General features: G+C 46.3%; 1 protein-coding gene across 2 annotated transcripts; it reads left to right on the plus strand.

The window, feature by feature from the left end:
- Window positions 1-1,352: 1,352 nt before the first annotated feature.
- Fn3krp (fructosamine 3 kinase related protein) lies at window positions 1,353-11,268 on the plus strand. 2 transcript variants are annotated; one of them, NM_181420.3, is made up of 6 exons: window positions 1,353-1,583; window positions 4,906-5,057; window positions 5,535-5,626; window positions 6,601-6,683; window positions 9,025-9,147; window positions 9,402-10,748. In NM_181420.3, the coding sequence occupies exons 1-6, from the start codon at window positions 1,443-1,445 to the stop codon at window positions 9,738-9,740; spliced, it is 930 nt and encodes a 309-aa protein (NP_852085.2). In that variant the 5' UTR covers window positions 1,353-1,442; the 3' UTR covers window positions 9,741-10,748. The 2 variants fall into 2 exon arrangements, with proteins under 2 accessions (NP_852085.2, XP_006533337.1); XM_006533274.1 differs by having other exon boundaries at window positions 1,358-1,583; window positions 5,484-5,626; window positions 9,402-11,268.
- Window positions 11,269-14,814: the final 3,546 nt, after the last annotated feature.

Genomic DNA, 14,814 nt, shown 5'->3' on the forward strand with positions numbered 1-14,814 from the left:
GTCCTGGAACTCACTCTGTAGACCAGGCTGGCTTTGAACTCAGAAATCCACCTGCCTCTGTCTCCCAAGTGCTGGGATTAAAGGCAAGTGTCACCACTGCCCGGTAGTGGCAGTTCTGTTTAATAAGACTAGGTGACTGGCGTTGGTTCAAACTTCAAGTCTGACCCAGTGTAGTTTATTTAGGCATATTTTAGTCGCAGCACAATTTAGTGAAAAATTTCCTGGTGATCAACTCAATCTTGTGTGCAAAATAAAACTTAAGGTGTGAGTATGTTGAAACTCTTTGTGACGTACATGTGACATTGTGAAAGCCAAAGTTATGTTTTAAGTTTTAATTACTATGCCTAAGCGATCCATGAAAAAAAAAAATGCATCTGACCTGTAAGCTCCTTGCCCAAGGACAGATACTTCTTGAAATGCTAAAGGCTATTATTTATGGAAAATAACAAGTCACGAGTTTTCACTTCTTTAAACAAGTTTATTTGGCCCATCTATACCAGATCTGCTTGCTCACACGTGGAAGGGAGGTATATGAGTAGGAAATACGTCAGAATGTATGCTTGCCACTGATTGGACCTGACTGGAAATGCGCTGAATTGTGTTTTTTGCTTTTTTAAGCCCCTGCAAAATCTGACTGGGGCCATTTCCCTGGGAACCTGGGCAAGGATCTGACCAAAGTACATCCACGTGGGCAGTACTTAAAGTATTAAAGCTTACATGAAATTTAATTTAATTTATGTGGTCTTATTCTTGACCAGTGGGATCAACATCTTAAAGATCGGTTCTGTAGATTGACAAACTCATGAGAAGGGTTTGGGAGAGGATCCCGTGTGGTCCAGCACACAGATTAGTACAAAGGTCCTGGGCAACTACATCTGCTCACAGGCTATGCATCCTTTCCTTCGAAGGAACAACTCTGCGTTACATTCCTGGTTCTACTAGTGCTTAACTTGTAGGCACAAGGACCTCCATACCTCCCACAGGAGGGCAGGCCTCCTGGCCAGGGAAATGGTCTCGCGGCCAGCACATCCCTGAGAAAGGATGCGTCATCCTCTGCAAAACCCTAAGGGCTCAGCTTCACCTCGCTGGCGGTTTCAGACAGAACCCGGAGCGGAGGGAGCAACCTCCGTCCTTCTACACAGCTGTCTGGGAATTGTTTTAAACAGGTTTGAATTGAGAGAGTTCAGCACACCAGAGCGGGGAGGCTGGGCGCTCCACCCACTTACCACCCGGCTCCTGCGCTCCAGCAGCCAGAGAAAACTTGGCAGCGGTCTCTCTGCCTCTCAACCAATCCTAACCAGTCAGGCCACGCCCCTCCCAAAGGTTTCCCCGCCCCTTCCTTCTTGTCACCCAATCCCGTCACTGGTCTGTGTCTACCCCGCCCCGCCCCTGTACCCGCTTCTGCTCCAGGCCTGAACTGGGTCGGCTGGGGAACTGCTCTCATGGAGACCCTGCTTAAGCGGGAGCTGGGCTGCAGCTCGGTCAAAGCTACGGGTCACTCGGGAGGCGGGTGCATTAGCCAGGGCCAGAGTTATGACACGGACAAAGGACGAGTGTTTGTGAAAGTGAACTCCAAGGCAGAGGTAGGGCCACCGGCGCTGGGTGAGGGTCGGGCTCGTTGACCCGAGGCTAAAATGGGGCGGTGGTTTGGGTCCGGGGTGTGTGAGATCCTGAGCTGACCCGGGTTGGGTAGCGCTAGAGACTCAGTCTTCAGCGACAGTCTCTGCCCGCTGTCCACAGCCCGGCGATTTCCCTTTGGCCTCCGGCTTCCCTGCCCTTGCCCGCTGTGCCCGCTAAGGCAACGGTGGCTATGCAGGTGCAGCGCGTGGTATTCAGAGATTGCTATGCCCGCTTCTTTGAGAAAGCCTTCACGTCTGGCTGGTTAGTTTTGAGAAACGCCAGAGTACTCGTGTTTATCTGGAGCTTATTTCAAAACTCAGATCAAAGATCTTAAAGGATCAAAATAACACACTCATCCCACCACGTTCTGTTTGAGAGTGAACTTTTTCTGAAGCGCCCAATGGAAGATAGGGTGAGAGCCCCAAGGCTTCAGTTGTGTTCCTGGTTGCTGCTGTCCCTTTGTCATTTTAAGCTGTTCACTCCAGGTTTTGTTTGGAAGGGACGTGGATGGCTTCTGTAGAACTTGGCAAAGTTTTTTTAAAGACGAAACTGAAGGTGTTTATCTTCTTGTTAAGCCCTACACACCCTCCACGTTAGAGTTGGTTTCTGTCACTAAGGCTGACTTCCAAACTCAACCCTTTTGTTTCTGTCTCTTGGAGTGCTGGGATTGCAGGTTCTAGCCACGAGCCTAGCTTTTTGCATTTGTGGTCATTTTTCTTTCAAGAAAGGAACCTGCCTCTCCCATGTGTGTTAACCTTTGGAATACCCTTATTTTCTCAGGACTTGCCTCAACCCCTGTCTTCAGCCATCAGTTTGCCCTCAGCCACAGTCTTCGTGGTCTCCTGCATGTTCTACAGCTGGGCCTCTCTGTTCTGGTTTTGCTTGTTTTTATATAGTAGCCTTTCTCTACAGCCCTCAGTATTTCCACTTTGATTTGTTTTTTCTTTGTGATGACAGGTTGAACCCAGAGCCATGCACATCCTAAGCAAGTATGATACATACCACTGAGCTGCATCTTCAAACTAGTGGTGTGTGTGTGTGTGTTTTCTGTTGTTTGGAGTTGAGTTCAGGCTCTTTTCTCTCTTTTTCTTTTTCTTGTCTTTTTTCTTTTTGGTTATTGTTTAATTTCTTGAAACAGGATCTCACTACGTAGCCCAGAATGGCCTTGAACTGACAGAGATGTGCCTACTTCCTTCGAGTTTACATTCTCTCTCGCAGGAAGTGGGGTTTGCTTGTTTTGAGGCAGTTTCCATCTGTATGTAGCCCAGGCTAGTCTGGAACTTACTATGGAATCCTCAGCCTCTCAAGTGGTAGGATTCCATATGTTAGCCAGCATGAACTGCCGAGTTCTTTTTTAAAAGATTTATTTATTTATTCAGTTTTAAAGACAATACGTATGTGTGTATATGTGGTGTAGGATGTGTGTGTGGTGCCCGTGGAGACCAGAGACATCAGAGCCTCCTGAAGTGGGAATCACAGGTGGTTATGACCTACCTGATGTGGGGGGTAGGAATTGAACTCGGAACCTCTGCAAGAGCAGTATGCACTTTTAACCACTAAACCATATCCAGCCCCACTGCTGGGTTATCTCCCATTCAAAGTCTATTTTCAATTTTTCAGTCTTCCTTTTCCATTTGGCCTTTTTTCTTGCTTGCGCTGGGATACATAGCATGAATTGTGCTGGAATACTGTCCATAAGATGAACATCTGCCAATTGTAATTATAACTTTGTGTTAGAAACATGACTCTTCCTTGCTCTACTTTCTCTGAGGTAAGAGAGACTCTAAGACTACCCGACTTCTCTTTTATGTGCTTTCTTATGCCTCGCTAGAATCTACCTGGTTGACTTTTCTTATTAGACTTTTTAAACTTATGTAATTGATTTTATCTCATTTTTAAGTTGTTTCCAGATTTTTTTTCTCACAATGGTCCAACTGAAGCTTAATTTTCCCATAGGTCTATTTATGAGTAGCTACTTTCTTAGCTGGAATCTTCCAACCACATAAACAGTAAACTACTACTGTGAAGGAGCAGTTCTTCTTGATGGCTACACAGTTCCTTTTAAAACATTTCTTTTTCTCGTGCTGCCATTAATGTAGTCTCTTTCACCAGCACCTTGGGCAAAAGTCCAGCTTCTCCTTCATATTCTAAAGAGATTGCTGTGAAAGTTCTGTCAGGACATAGTTCCTATCTTCCTTCTCAGAAACTTTGGTTTTCTTAGTGAGTAGTTGCAACATTTGTAGCATGTTTAGAATGGGCTGTTAGCTGCTACCTCAGAAATGTAGGTTCTCCCATTCTATAGGTGAGCAAACTGAAGCAAAGAAAGCTTAAGTAACTTGCCTGAGGTCACAGTGGTAGCAACTAGGAGTGTACCTAGAATTGCCCTGGCAGAGCTATTCAGTAGGAAGGGTGATTACATTTTGGTATGTTCACCCTGTGAAATAGTATATACGATGAAGGTATAACAAATACACCAGACCCAAGAGCCCATGTGACTGAGTGTAAAATGGTCACATAGCACTCAGAGGACTGAGGCAGGAGGATTGTGAGTTTGAGGCCAGCATGGACTACATAGCAAAACCCTGTTACATTAAAAACAACAATAAAACAAAACAACAAAAGCTAGGGACACAAAAAGTATGACCAAGCAGGCAGAGCAGCTCTGTGATGGTGGAAGCCAGGGTAGAGACAGGCGTCTCTGGGGCAAGTAATGGCTGGTCTCTTTTTTAGGTATGTCTCAAGGCAGGGTTTCTCTGTGTATCCCAGGCTGGTCTGGAATTTACTCTTGTAGACCAGGCTGACCTCAAACTAAGAATTGCCTGCCTCTGCCTGCCAAGTGCTTGGGACTAAAGGTGTACGCCATCACCACTCAGGGGTATCTGGACTCAGTCTCATGATGGTGATGCTTCAAGAGTGATTGATTGGTGCACATGGGAGGCAGAGGCAGGCAGAGCTCTATGTATTCTAGGCCAGTCTGATCTTCATAGCAGTTTCAAGACAGCCAAATTTATGTAGAGACCCTGTCTCAAAAAACAAAAACCAACCAACCAAGCAAACAAACAAACAAATGCAGTCCCACACTGCAAAATACAAGCTTGCTTGTGCCCATGTGACTTCAGCATTTATGGCCTGTTCCTCGGTCGAGTACCCTGAAAGACCTGTCCATTTCTGTCGAGTCCTCTGGCTAGCATAAATGTGGTTTGAAATTATAAGGCCAGAAGTAATCATGTCTGCATGGTCTCTCTCTGGTGACCTTGGTCTCCTTCTCCATTGTTTTACTGACAGGCTAGAAGAATGTTTGAGGGTGAGATGGCAAGCTTAACTGCCATTCTGAAGACGGGTACAGTCAAGGTACCTAAGCCCATCAAGGTTGTCGATGCCCCAGGAGGTGGGAGCATGCTCGTGATGGAGCATTTGGACATGCGGTATCTGAGCAGGTCTGTGCTGACTCCGTCCCTTCTGCTTAAAAGCAGAGGCTTTATTTCTTCCTCCACATGGGTCTTTTATTTTGGAATCTTGTATTGGGGTGGGGGCAAGATTTTGAGGTGTGGTGTAAAGTGTCCGTCACTGCACTTATGATGACTCTGTATTATGAATGTCATGCACTCTCTGCCAGATAAAAGCCAGAGAGAGGGCGTTCTCAGAGTGAAATGATCACAGAAAGACTCAGCTGCAAAGTCTAAAAGACTAGGGAAGGTGGTCAAATGGTGGGAACCTCTGTTTCAAAAACAAATTGAATCCTCCTCCTCCTCCTCCTCCCTAGGATTCCTGTTGTGTGCCACCACCCCCAATTCCCCCCCCCTTATGTCAGTAGAATGAACTTCATGCTCCATGTTTGACTTATGTGTCTTGAGACCTTTCAGATGGATCTGCTATCTGTGTGTCATTGTTCAGTTCCTGCATTTTGATTTTAGTCATGCCACCAAGCTTGGGACCCAGCTTGCAGATCTACACCTTGAGAACAAGAGGCTTGGAGAGAGGCTGCTAAAGGAGGCTGGCACTGTGGGTAAGGGGCTGTGTGAGCCCTAAGGGCCCCTGTCTGGAAGAGGGTTCAGAGATGGGGTAATGCTTTTGCTCATGCTGATGCCAAAGCAGTTGTGGTCATCCCAAGGCTGCACATTTGCAGTGCAGTGAGCACCATGGGTATGATTGGTACAGTGCATCCTAGACACACTGAAAAAACAGGAAATATTGATGGGCCTGAAGTCACATAATTTAATTGTTTTATGTGTTACTCTCCAGAAGGGAGTCTAATCACAATTGTTTTGGCTTTCAGTACAAAGTGACTCTTTTAAACATGCTGCCTCCTCTCCCATGTGCACAGCATTCTCGAGGCTCAGAATGCCAGCCCTAATGCCAGCCATCTAGAGCACAGTGTGGTGTTAGCAGGCTGACAGTTGATAATCCCTATGAACCTCATGTGCTGACTCTGTTAGGCAGAATAGCTGATAGTCAGAAAGCTGGTAACCCAGAATCTCCTGTGTATAGTTCTGCTGAAAGGTCCCGGTAGCCTGTCCATCCTGTGATAATATGCTGGCCGTACCATCAGCTTATCTTGTCCTGTGAGGATTAGCTCATAGGCTCTGTCAAAGTGCTTTAAGCCCTATTGCTTCCAGATTGCATGGAATTCCTATGGTTGGGATTTTCTTAATTTGGGGGAGACACGTGAAGTTGGGACCATTTCAAAGCATAACAAGCTTATTTTTGACACTGTTATGAGTCCCTCCATCCCAGTGCATCCTCTGCAACTTGGTTCTGCTTCTAGAATAGCTAGTGTCTTGGTTATTGAGTCTGCTAAAGCAGGCACTGTTCTGGGTGATGGGGGGGTGTCTTGCTTATTTATGGGTGCAAGCATTAGGGGGTAAGGGCATATTGATTGCAAAACAACAACCCTGAGCTGCAAGAGCGGACCCGAGGGTCTCCTAGAGCAAGGGGACAAGCTAGTCACTTTTCTTTGTTTCTTTTTTTTTTTTGTGGAAGGGAAAGGAGGTGAACAGGCAGAGCGGCAGTATGTGGACCAGTTTGGGTTTGATGTAGTGACATGCTGTGGATACCTCCCCCAGGTGAGTGGCACAGAGCTCACTTCCACGTCACAGTCAGACTGGCTGTTGAGACACAGTGGGGAAACTACCCTACTCCTTTTCTGTAAGGTTTTGTAAGTCTTTAAACTCTTTTTTCCCTGATAATTTTTAAGAAGTTGACATGAAGTAAATAAACTTAATGTTGGATTAAGATGAAAAATCAGACAGAAGAAACAGCAAGTTAGGATGCTGGTCTTCAAGGAGGGGTTAAAATCTGGGGTAATGCTGTGGCCTATGGTGATGCCAAAGCAGTTGTGGTCATCCTAAGACTGCACATTTGCAGTGCAGTGAGCACCATGGGTATGGTTGGTACAGTGTGTCCTAGACACACTGAAAAAAACAGGAAATATTGATGGGCCTGAAGCCACGTGATATGGTGAAAATTTGTAGCTTTTCTTTTGCTTATTTTTATTATTTATTTATTTTATTTATGTATTTAATTTTGAAACAGGGTCTCACTTTGTAACCTTGGCAGGTCTGGAACTCAGTATGTAGACCAGATGGCCTCAAACTCAGGGGTCTGCCTGTTTCTGCCCCCCAATTCCTGGTATTAAAAGTGTGTGCCACCATGCCCAACTTATTTCTAAAGATTTATTTTAATTTGTACACACACACACACACACACACACACAAACACACACACAAACACACATACACACAAGTATGCGTATGTGTGGTGCCTGCTGAGGCCAGAGGAAGGAATTAGATCCTCTGGAGCTGTTGTTAGAGATGACTGTGAGCTGCCTGCCATGAGTGCCGGGTCCTCCACAAGAGCAGCAAGCCCTCTTAACCGCTGAGCTATCTCATCATTTAGATGTGGCAGGAGTGTGTGGGCTCTATATAAAGTACATTGTTTTATCTAAGAACTTGAACATCTGAGGACTTCCCTATGAGTGGAGGTGTTGGGTCCACTCCCTGTGGATACTAAGCTATTAAACTCTCAAAGGAAGCACAACAACAAGGAATTATACCTTTCATGTTTACGGTTTTAAGTCTGTTCCCCTGGGAGTTTCTGTGTAGAGAGCATCGCCTGATGCCCAGCAGATATAAAGTAGATAGGATTACAGTTGTGATGGCTAGTTTTAATTGTCACCTTCATACAATCAAGAATCACCTGGGAAGCTGGCGTGGTGGCACATGCCTTGAGTCCCAGCACTCAGGAGGCAGAGGCAGGCGGATCTCTGTGAGTTCGAGGCCAGCCTGGTCTACAGAGTGAGTTCCAGAACAGGCAGAGCTACACAGAGAAACCCTGTCTTAAAAAAACAAAACAAACAAACAAAAATATCTGCCTAGACTCACCGGGAAGAAAGCCATAGTGAGGAATTTCCTGAATTGGGTTGGCCTCTGGGCATACCTGAGATTTCCTGTGAAAGATTTTCTTACTTGGGTTAATTGATGCATGAAGACCCACCCTAGATTTGGGCAGCGCTGTTCCTTAACTCTGGATATGAGTAGCTGTTGTTAGTAACTGCCTACGTTGTCCTTCCTGAAATAATGGACTATAACCTGAAACTGTAAGATTAAAAAAACACAAAAACCCTGGGTTGGTTTTTATCATAATAACAGATAGGAAGGCTCTTTGCCAAGACGAGTGAACACAGAATCTAGAAACTCCTAGATGTTTTATGGTGGGCACAGGGGCCATAGATTTAGGAATGTGTAGGAGGTTATATGTAAACCTGCCTCGTATGGGGTTTTTGGGTCCCATGTGTTTAGGGTGTGTGTTAGCTGGCAGTGGCCTTTCTTCTCTTGCCTGTAACTCATGACGCATGTGTTCACATGCAGATGCATGCACATGTGTGCTTATGTGTATGGTGTTTTGTCCTCCTGCTCTGAGCTGATTTACTCTCACATGTCTACCTTCCTTCCCTCCTGGGTGGGAAGCACCCATGGCCTGGACATCCTTTTTTGGGAGTTCTTTTGAAAGAGACTCCATGTGACTTTTCTCCTCACTCGCAGGACAAGGTAAAATGTGGCCAGATAGCTGCTGGAAGATGACTGGAAACAAGCCATGAGATCCAGAGGGCCAGCCAGCTCTGGCCTTTATTCCACAGTTGTTCTAATTAAATTGTTTTACTTGATCTCAAGTCTTGGAAGGCTGCAGGTGGTCACCTGGCACACCCTGCTTAACATTCCTCCTGGGGCACAGGACCTGGCCTCATGTTGCTTGGTCATCCCTCATCTCTTTAACCTCCTGTGGTTGCTGCCCCTCTTCATGCTTCCTGCAGCCTATTCTACTTTGGGATTTCTGGGCACTTAAGCCTCCTTCATTTCTGATGTTTTCTGATAAAGTCTGCTTTCTCCTTTACTGTCACTTGTGCAGGTAAATGACTGGCAGAAGAATTGGGTCGAATTCTATGCCAGGCAGCGCATTCAGCCCCAGATGGACATGGTGGAGAAGAAGTCTGGGGACCGGGAAGCTCTTGAGCTGTGGTCTGCTCTGCAGGTAAGCAGGGCCCCTGCTACATGCCCAGCACCAACAGCATGTCCCTCTGAGCCCTGATAGCCGGGAGACACCAAGGACGGGATGGCATCTGAGCCTACTTCTGATAGGAAGCGCAGTGCTTGTCAGCATCCCCATCTTCTCCAAGTCAGGCATTCTTGAGTGCCTGCTCAGATATGTGCAGCAGCACTTAGGAAAGTGCTTACACCTCCGTATGGTTGGCCACTTTGTTTAAGGCTCCATCTTCTTCCCTGCAGTTGAAGATTCCTGACCTGTTCCGTGATCTGGAAATTGTGCCCGCCTTACTCCATGGAGACCTCTGGGGAGGGAATGTAGCAGAAGATTCCTCTGGGCCCATCATTTTTGACCCAGCATCCTTCTATGGACACTCAGAATATGAGCTGGCAATAGCGGGCATGTTTGGCGGCTTCAGTAGCTCCTTTTACTCTGCATACCACAGCAAAATCCCTAAAACCCCAGGATTTGAGAAGCGCTTACAGTTGTATCAGCTCTTTCACTATCTGAACCACTGGAATCATTTTGGATCTGGGTACAGGGGATCCTCTCTAAACATAATGAGGAATCTCAGCAAATGAACTGGCTTCCCACCAGAGGGAAGAGTCTCTTGTGGGTGTGTTGGGTCTCCTAATAAGATGACTCTCCATCTAGATCAAGTCTTAGCATCATACGCATCACTGTGAACGGAGGGAAGTGCGTGGGGTCAGGTGACCTGACTCCAACGATTTGGTCAAGGAGGTTATGATTCTTCATAGTCACTCTCCTCATGAATCCTTCCCATTTATTCCATGGTAGGACTTGCTTAAGATCCCTTGTTTCTTTCTCTTTTTCTCCTCCCTTTTTTCCTATTCTCTCATATATTACATCCTGACTGCAGTTTCCCCTCCCTCTCTCCTCAGAATCTCCTCTGCCACGCCCCCCAGGGACATCAACCAAGCACAGTATAACAAGCTACAATAAGCCAGGCACATAACATCACATCCAGGCTGGATAAGGCAACCCAGGAGGAGGGAACGGGAACGGGAACGGGTCGCACAGTAGGCAAGAGTCAGGGACACCCTCCATTCCCACTGTTAGGATTCCCACACGAACACCAAGCTACTCAGCCATAACATATGCAGAGGACTTGCTCAGACTCCTACAGGCTCCTGATCACTGCAAGCCCCCAGTACCGGTCAGTTGATTCTGTGGGCTGTAAACTGTGAAGTATGGGTTCTCTCAGAGGAAAGGTTATGAAATTCTGTTGTGTGCATAGTAAGACTGCCTGGCTAAATTAGGCCTCACTGGCGATAGAACAGACTTACTGAAGTTTAGGTATAGTGAGCCACACTCCACTGCCAAGGTAGAGAACTGTGAGTGACTGTTGGTGTGGTGAAGGGTGTTGACCATGCAGGGAAGTGGCCAATGTGCCCACTTCCCATCTCTTCCTTGCGCATTGTCAGCATTTCTGAGTGATTCACAGTGATGTTTTATGATGGTTAGACTTCTGGACATGGACTCATCTTGTGAGAAGATTTGAATAATGACCAATTCTAAAATCAATAACGTTCCATTTGCTTATGTAGCACTTCTGGACCCTGCTATAAGCTGAGAAGTCTAGAGGTTGGTTTGGGGACCAACCAAGCTACCAACCTTAAGGGTAACTTGGTCTCGATTTAGGAGCCTGGAAATACTCCGTTATACAAGTTTGTGCTTTCTTTCTTTCTTTCTTTCTTTCTTTCTTTCTTTCTTTCTTTCTAATTTGTTTTTTTCTCTTTCTTTCTTTCTTTCTTTTTTTTTTTTTTTTTTTTTTTTTTTTTTTTTTTTTTACAAGACAGGGTTTCTCTGTGTAGCCCTGGCTGTCCTGAAACTCACTCTGTAGAGCAGGCTGGCCTCGAACTTGGATATCCACCTGCCTCTCCCTCCCGAGTGCTGGGTTTAAAGGTATGCACCACCACCACCACCTGGTTTTATGTTATTTTCTAAAATTGTCATTCCTTTGCAACATATGAGCATTAATATCTTTTCTCTTTTAACATTGAAGAAATGGGAAATTTCATTAATGACATTGTTGTTGATAAATCTTTTTGCCTAAAAACTAGAATAAAATTGCAGTTGTTTCAGTGATGCCTAAGACTGGTATATTTCCACATTTATGTACTGAACATTTATTTTAGCTGTTTGCCAGAAAACATCATGTCTTACTTAGTCTTTCATTGCTGTGAAGAGACATGACCACAACAACTCTTGTAGGAGAACATTTAACTGGGGCTAGCTTAACAGCCTCAGAGGTTCAGTCAATTATCATCAAGGCAGGAAGCATGGCAGCATGCAGGCAGACATGGTGCTGGAGGAACCACGAGTTTTACATCTTAGTCCAAAGGCAGCAGAAGGAGACTGTCCCACTGGGTGCTGCTTAAGACCTCAAAGTCTGCCTCTACAGCGACATACTCCTCCAACAAGGTCACATGTAATAATGCCACTCCGTATGGGCCTATGGGGGCCAATTGCATTCAAAACTTACACACATTGTAATGCTATATAGTGATAATTAATAGGTAGAAGTATTCTCTCTCTCTCTTTCTCTCTCTCTCTGAAAGGTGATTGTATTAGTAACTTTTCTGTTGGTGTGATAAAACATCTTGTCCAAGGCAATTTATAGAAAAAAAGACTTGATTTAGGCTTACAGTTAGAGAGTCAGGGTCCATATGGAAGGAACTACGTGGCAGCGGGTGACAGACTTGCTCCAGCTGGAAGTTGAGAGCTCACATGTCAAACTGTAAGCACAAGGCACAGAGAGTGAACCTGGAATGGCCTGTAGCTTTCCTACCTCAGAGCCCACCCCAGGACTTACTTCTTCCAGCAAGGCCATATCTCCTAAACCTACCCAAAAAGCACTACCAACCGGTGACCAAATATTCAAACATCTGAGCTAAGGGAAGCATTTTCATTCAAACCAGCGTGGGATCTCCTGTGGCCCTTGGATTCCTGGTCCTCCTCAGCCCTGTCTTTACCTCCTCTCCAGTTTGATTTCTGTTTTTGTTTACGATATTGTCATTCACAGCCATAAAATGGACCCCAATACTATTTTAAGAGAGTATCCCAACCATCTTGCCTCTGAATTGTCAATGCCTCTTTATAGCCCTCCCTATCCACTGGTGTCCTGTTCTCACAGGTTCTTTCTGTGAGCCTCTCTGTATTTGTAATCTGCCGTGGCCTGCGTGAAGGAAAGTCCAAGGGCAGGCTTTCCTTTTGAGATGACCCAGCAGTCTGTCCAGAAACGGGTGACACATTCCCCTGAAATACATCCCCGGGACTTTTTACACACCAGTTACACACAATAGGTAAGAACCCACCAGAGAGAAGGCAGAACCTACAAAGAACCCACATGCCTCAAACCTCCCAACACTTAAGTTGGCAAGCAATGGAGCCTTCTTAGTCTGAATGAGAATGGTCTGACCAACCTGAGATCCCATCCATAGTCAGTTTGCCAAGCACTTACAAAGAAGTTTCTGAATGGAGTGCTAATGCTTCGTGTTCAGGTGCAGTGGTAGGAAGGGCCCCAAATGGAGACACCAGTCACATTTCGTATAGATGGCTGTCCTGCCCGTTCTTTGCAGTGACATTTCCATGCTGTCAAGTCCATTTACTTAGCATGGCCTTGAAGAATCATAACCAGTAGTGAGGGGAGCAAAGAAGGCCAGAGTGTGTTTGTGTTTGACATAAGCCTGCGAGATCGACTCCAAATCCATGAGGACGCAGAGAGTTAACAAAGCTTTCCTCTGATCTGAGTGGGAAGTCAATGCTGCCTGCAGAAAATGGCCACTGTACTCCTTTCCTCACAGATATTACTGCCTGAAGACTGATCCCCGCAGGGACTGCTCCTACTGAGATCAGTTAAGCCCGCCCTCTTGATTTAGCTGCATACCACAACCCTGCCTACTCGTTCAGCTGTAAATAATAAACACACTGATGTTCTGGGATCTTGAAACTTCTCCATCAGACATCCTTCCCGGCTTTTCTGTGTGTTCATGTGTGTTTTTTCCTTCATTCCCTCACTACCCTAATTAGGTCAGTCCCTGGAGTTGTGTAAGACTCCGCACAGAGGGAAGACACGGACACTGCACTTGGCTTTAGAATCAGGTTAGAAAAGGTCGTTGGGGTAGAACCCTGGCTCTGCAGTCCGCCACTCTGGCTACCATGATTAGGAATGATCAAGCCACATTAGGAGGCCATATCAGTCAATGTTCCTTGCCTGAGTGTGTGCCCAGGTTCCAATCATCCCACATAGCTGCCAGATGCAGGAGTTATTCAAGAGCCTCTAGGGAACCCAGTCTCAGTCTGAGCCCATGACAGGTCACAAGGACCCTGGGGATGGCCAGCACTGACAGGCTTTGCCCCTCTGAGGTATGACAGAGCTCCTAAGATAGGCTCCTCAATGAGGGCTATGCCTACCGAAAACCCATGCAAATGTTATCTCTTCATGTGCTTTGGGCGTCATCTTAGTGTGAGGCTGGTCGATAAAGGAACAGCTGTAGAACTGTCAGCTGGCAGGCCATGAGAAAAACATTGAGCAGCACAGTGCAGCCAGGTCTTCTTGACACATGCTGGGAAGAGTCTTATCCCGCTAGGGCCTGAGACTAGAATTCATAGGATGGAGCCCAAAACCAGACTTGGTTTCATATGTTATGAGCTATGTCTCAGCACTGGGACCCAGGCAAGTTAACTCCTCTATACTTTAGTTTTGTCATAGAGAAGGCAGGAGCTAATTATAGCATCCTCTCAGGATATTTGTGAATGTAGCTGACATTCACTTGTGCCCTGGCACATACTCAAAGCTCAGCAATGGATCTATCCACCCACTAATCTTCCTAGTCCCTTTATAGTCAGCTGGGGACATTGCAGTACAAGAGAGGGACCAGCAGCTCATGGTGGGAGCTGCCATCTGAGGCAACCTCTCCTAAAACACTGAAGGGTTAGCACAGGCTGTCTCTTATATCAGTCTGTGGATGTGTTCTTATATGTATGTGTGTGTGTGCCCATGCATCCATGAGCATATATGTCTGCTGCTTTCCTATCATGGCTGTCTGAAATCCAGAGTTCCACCTACCCTGGGTGGAGTAGGCTGCTGCTATCACACCTCCCACAGTAGCCTCTATCACTCAGCCCTGTGGCATTAAGAGGTGCCACTAGGGCCTAGCCAGGGCACCCCCATGGCTAGGACTCCACCCTTATCTGGACAGTGAGATCTTCTCCATGGGATATCTAAGTCTCTAGGCTATGCCTTGTGTTGCAAGGATAAAGAAGCCCTGACCCAAATCTTTCTGCGCTCTTTCCTGATTCTCCCAGTTATGCAGAGAGCACGGTGCCCAGGGTAGACCCCAGGTGGGTGCAGATGTTCTGGGACTTCACGTGCATTCTGTGAGGACACTCCCTTTCTGTCTCGTGGCTTTACAGAACACCCGCCACCCGGTCTGGGTTCTGTTTCTATAGGGTGTGTTGTTGGAGGAGAAATTCTGAAATGAGCTTAGTAATGAGGGTATCGAGAGCTTTTGCATCCCTCCTTCTCCCACAGCAGCCCCGGGTGGAAATCGCCTTGGAGAGAGAAATTCCTCGCTCTCTTCCCCCTCCCACCCTAGCTCTGGTGCCCAAGAGCATGCAGGGATAGCATGC

This window comes from Mus musculus, chromosome 11 (genome assembly GCF_000001635.26).
Source record: "Mus musculus strain C57BL/6J chromosome 11, GRCm38.p6 C57BL/6J".
Classification (NCBI taxonomy): Eukaryota; Metazoa; Chordata; class Mammalia; order Rodentia; family Muridae; genus Mus; species Mus musculus.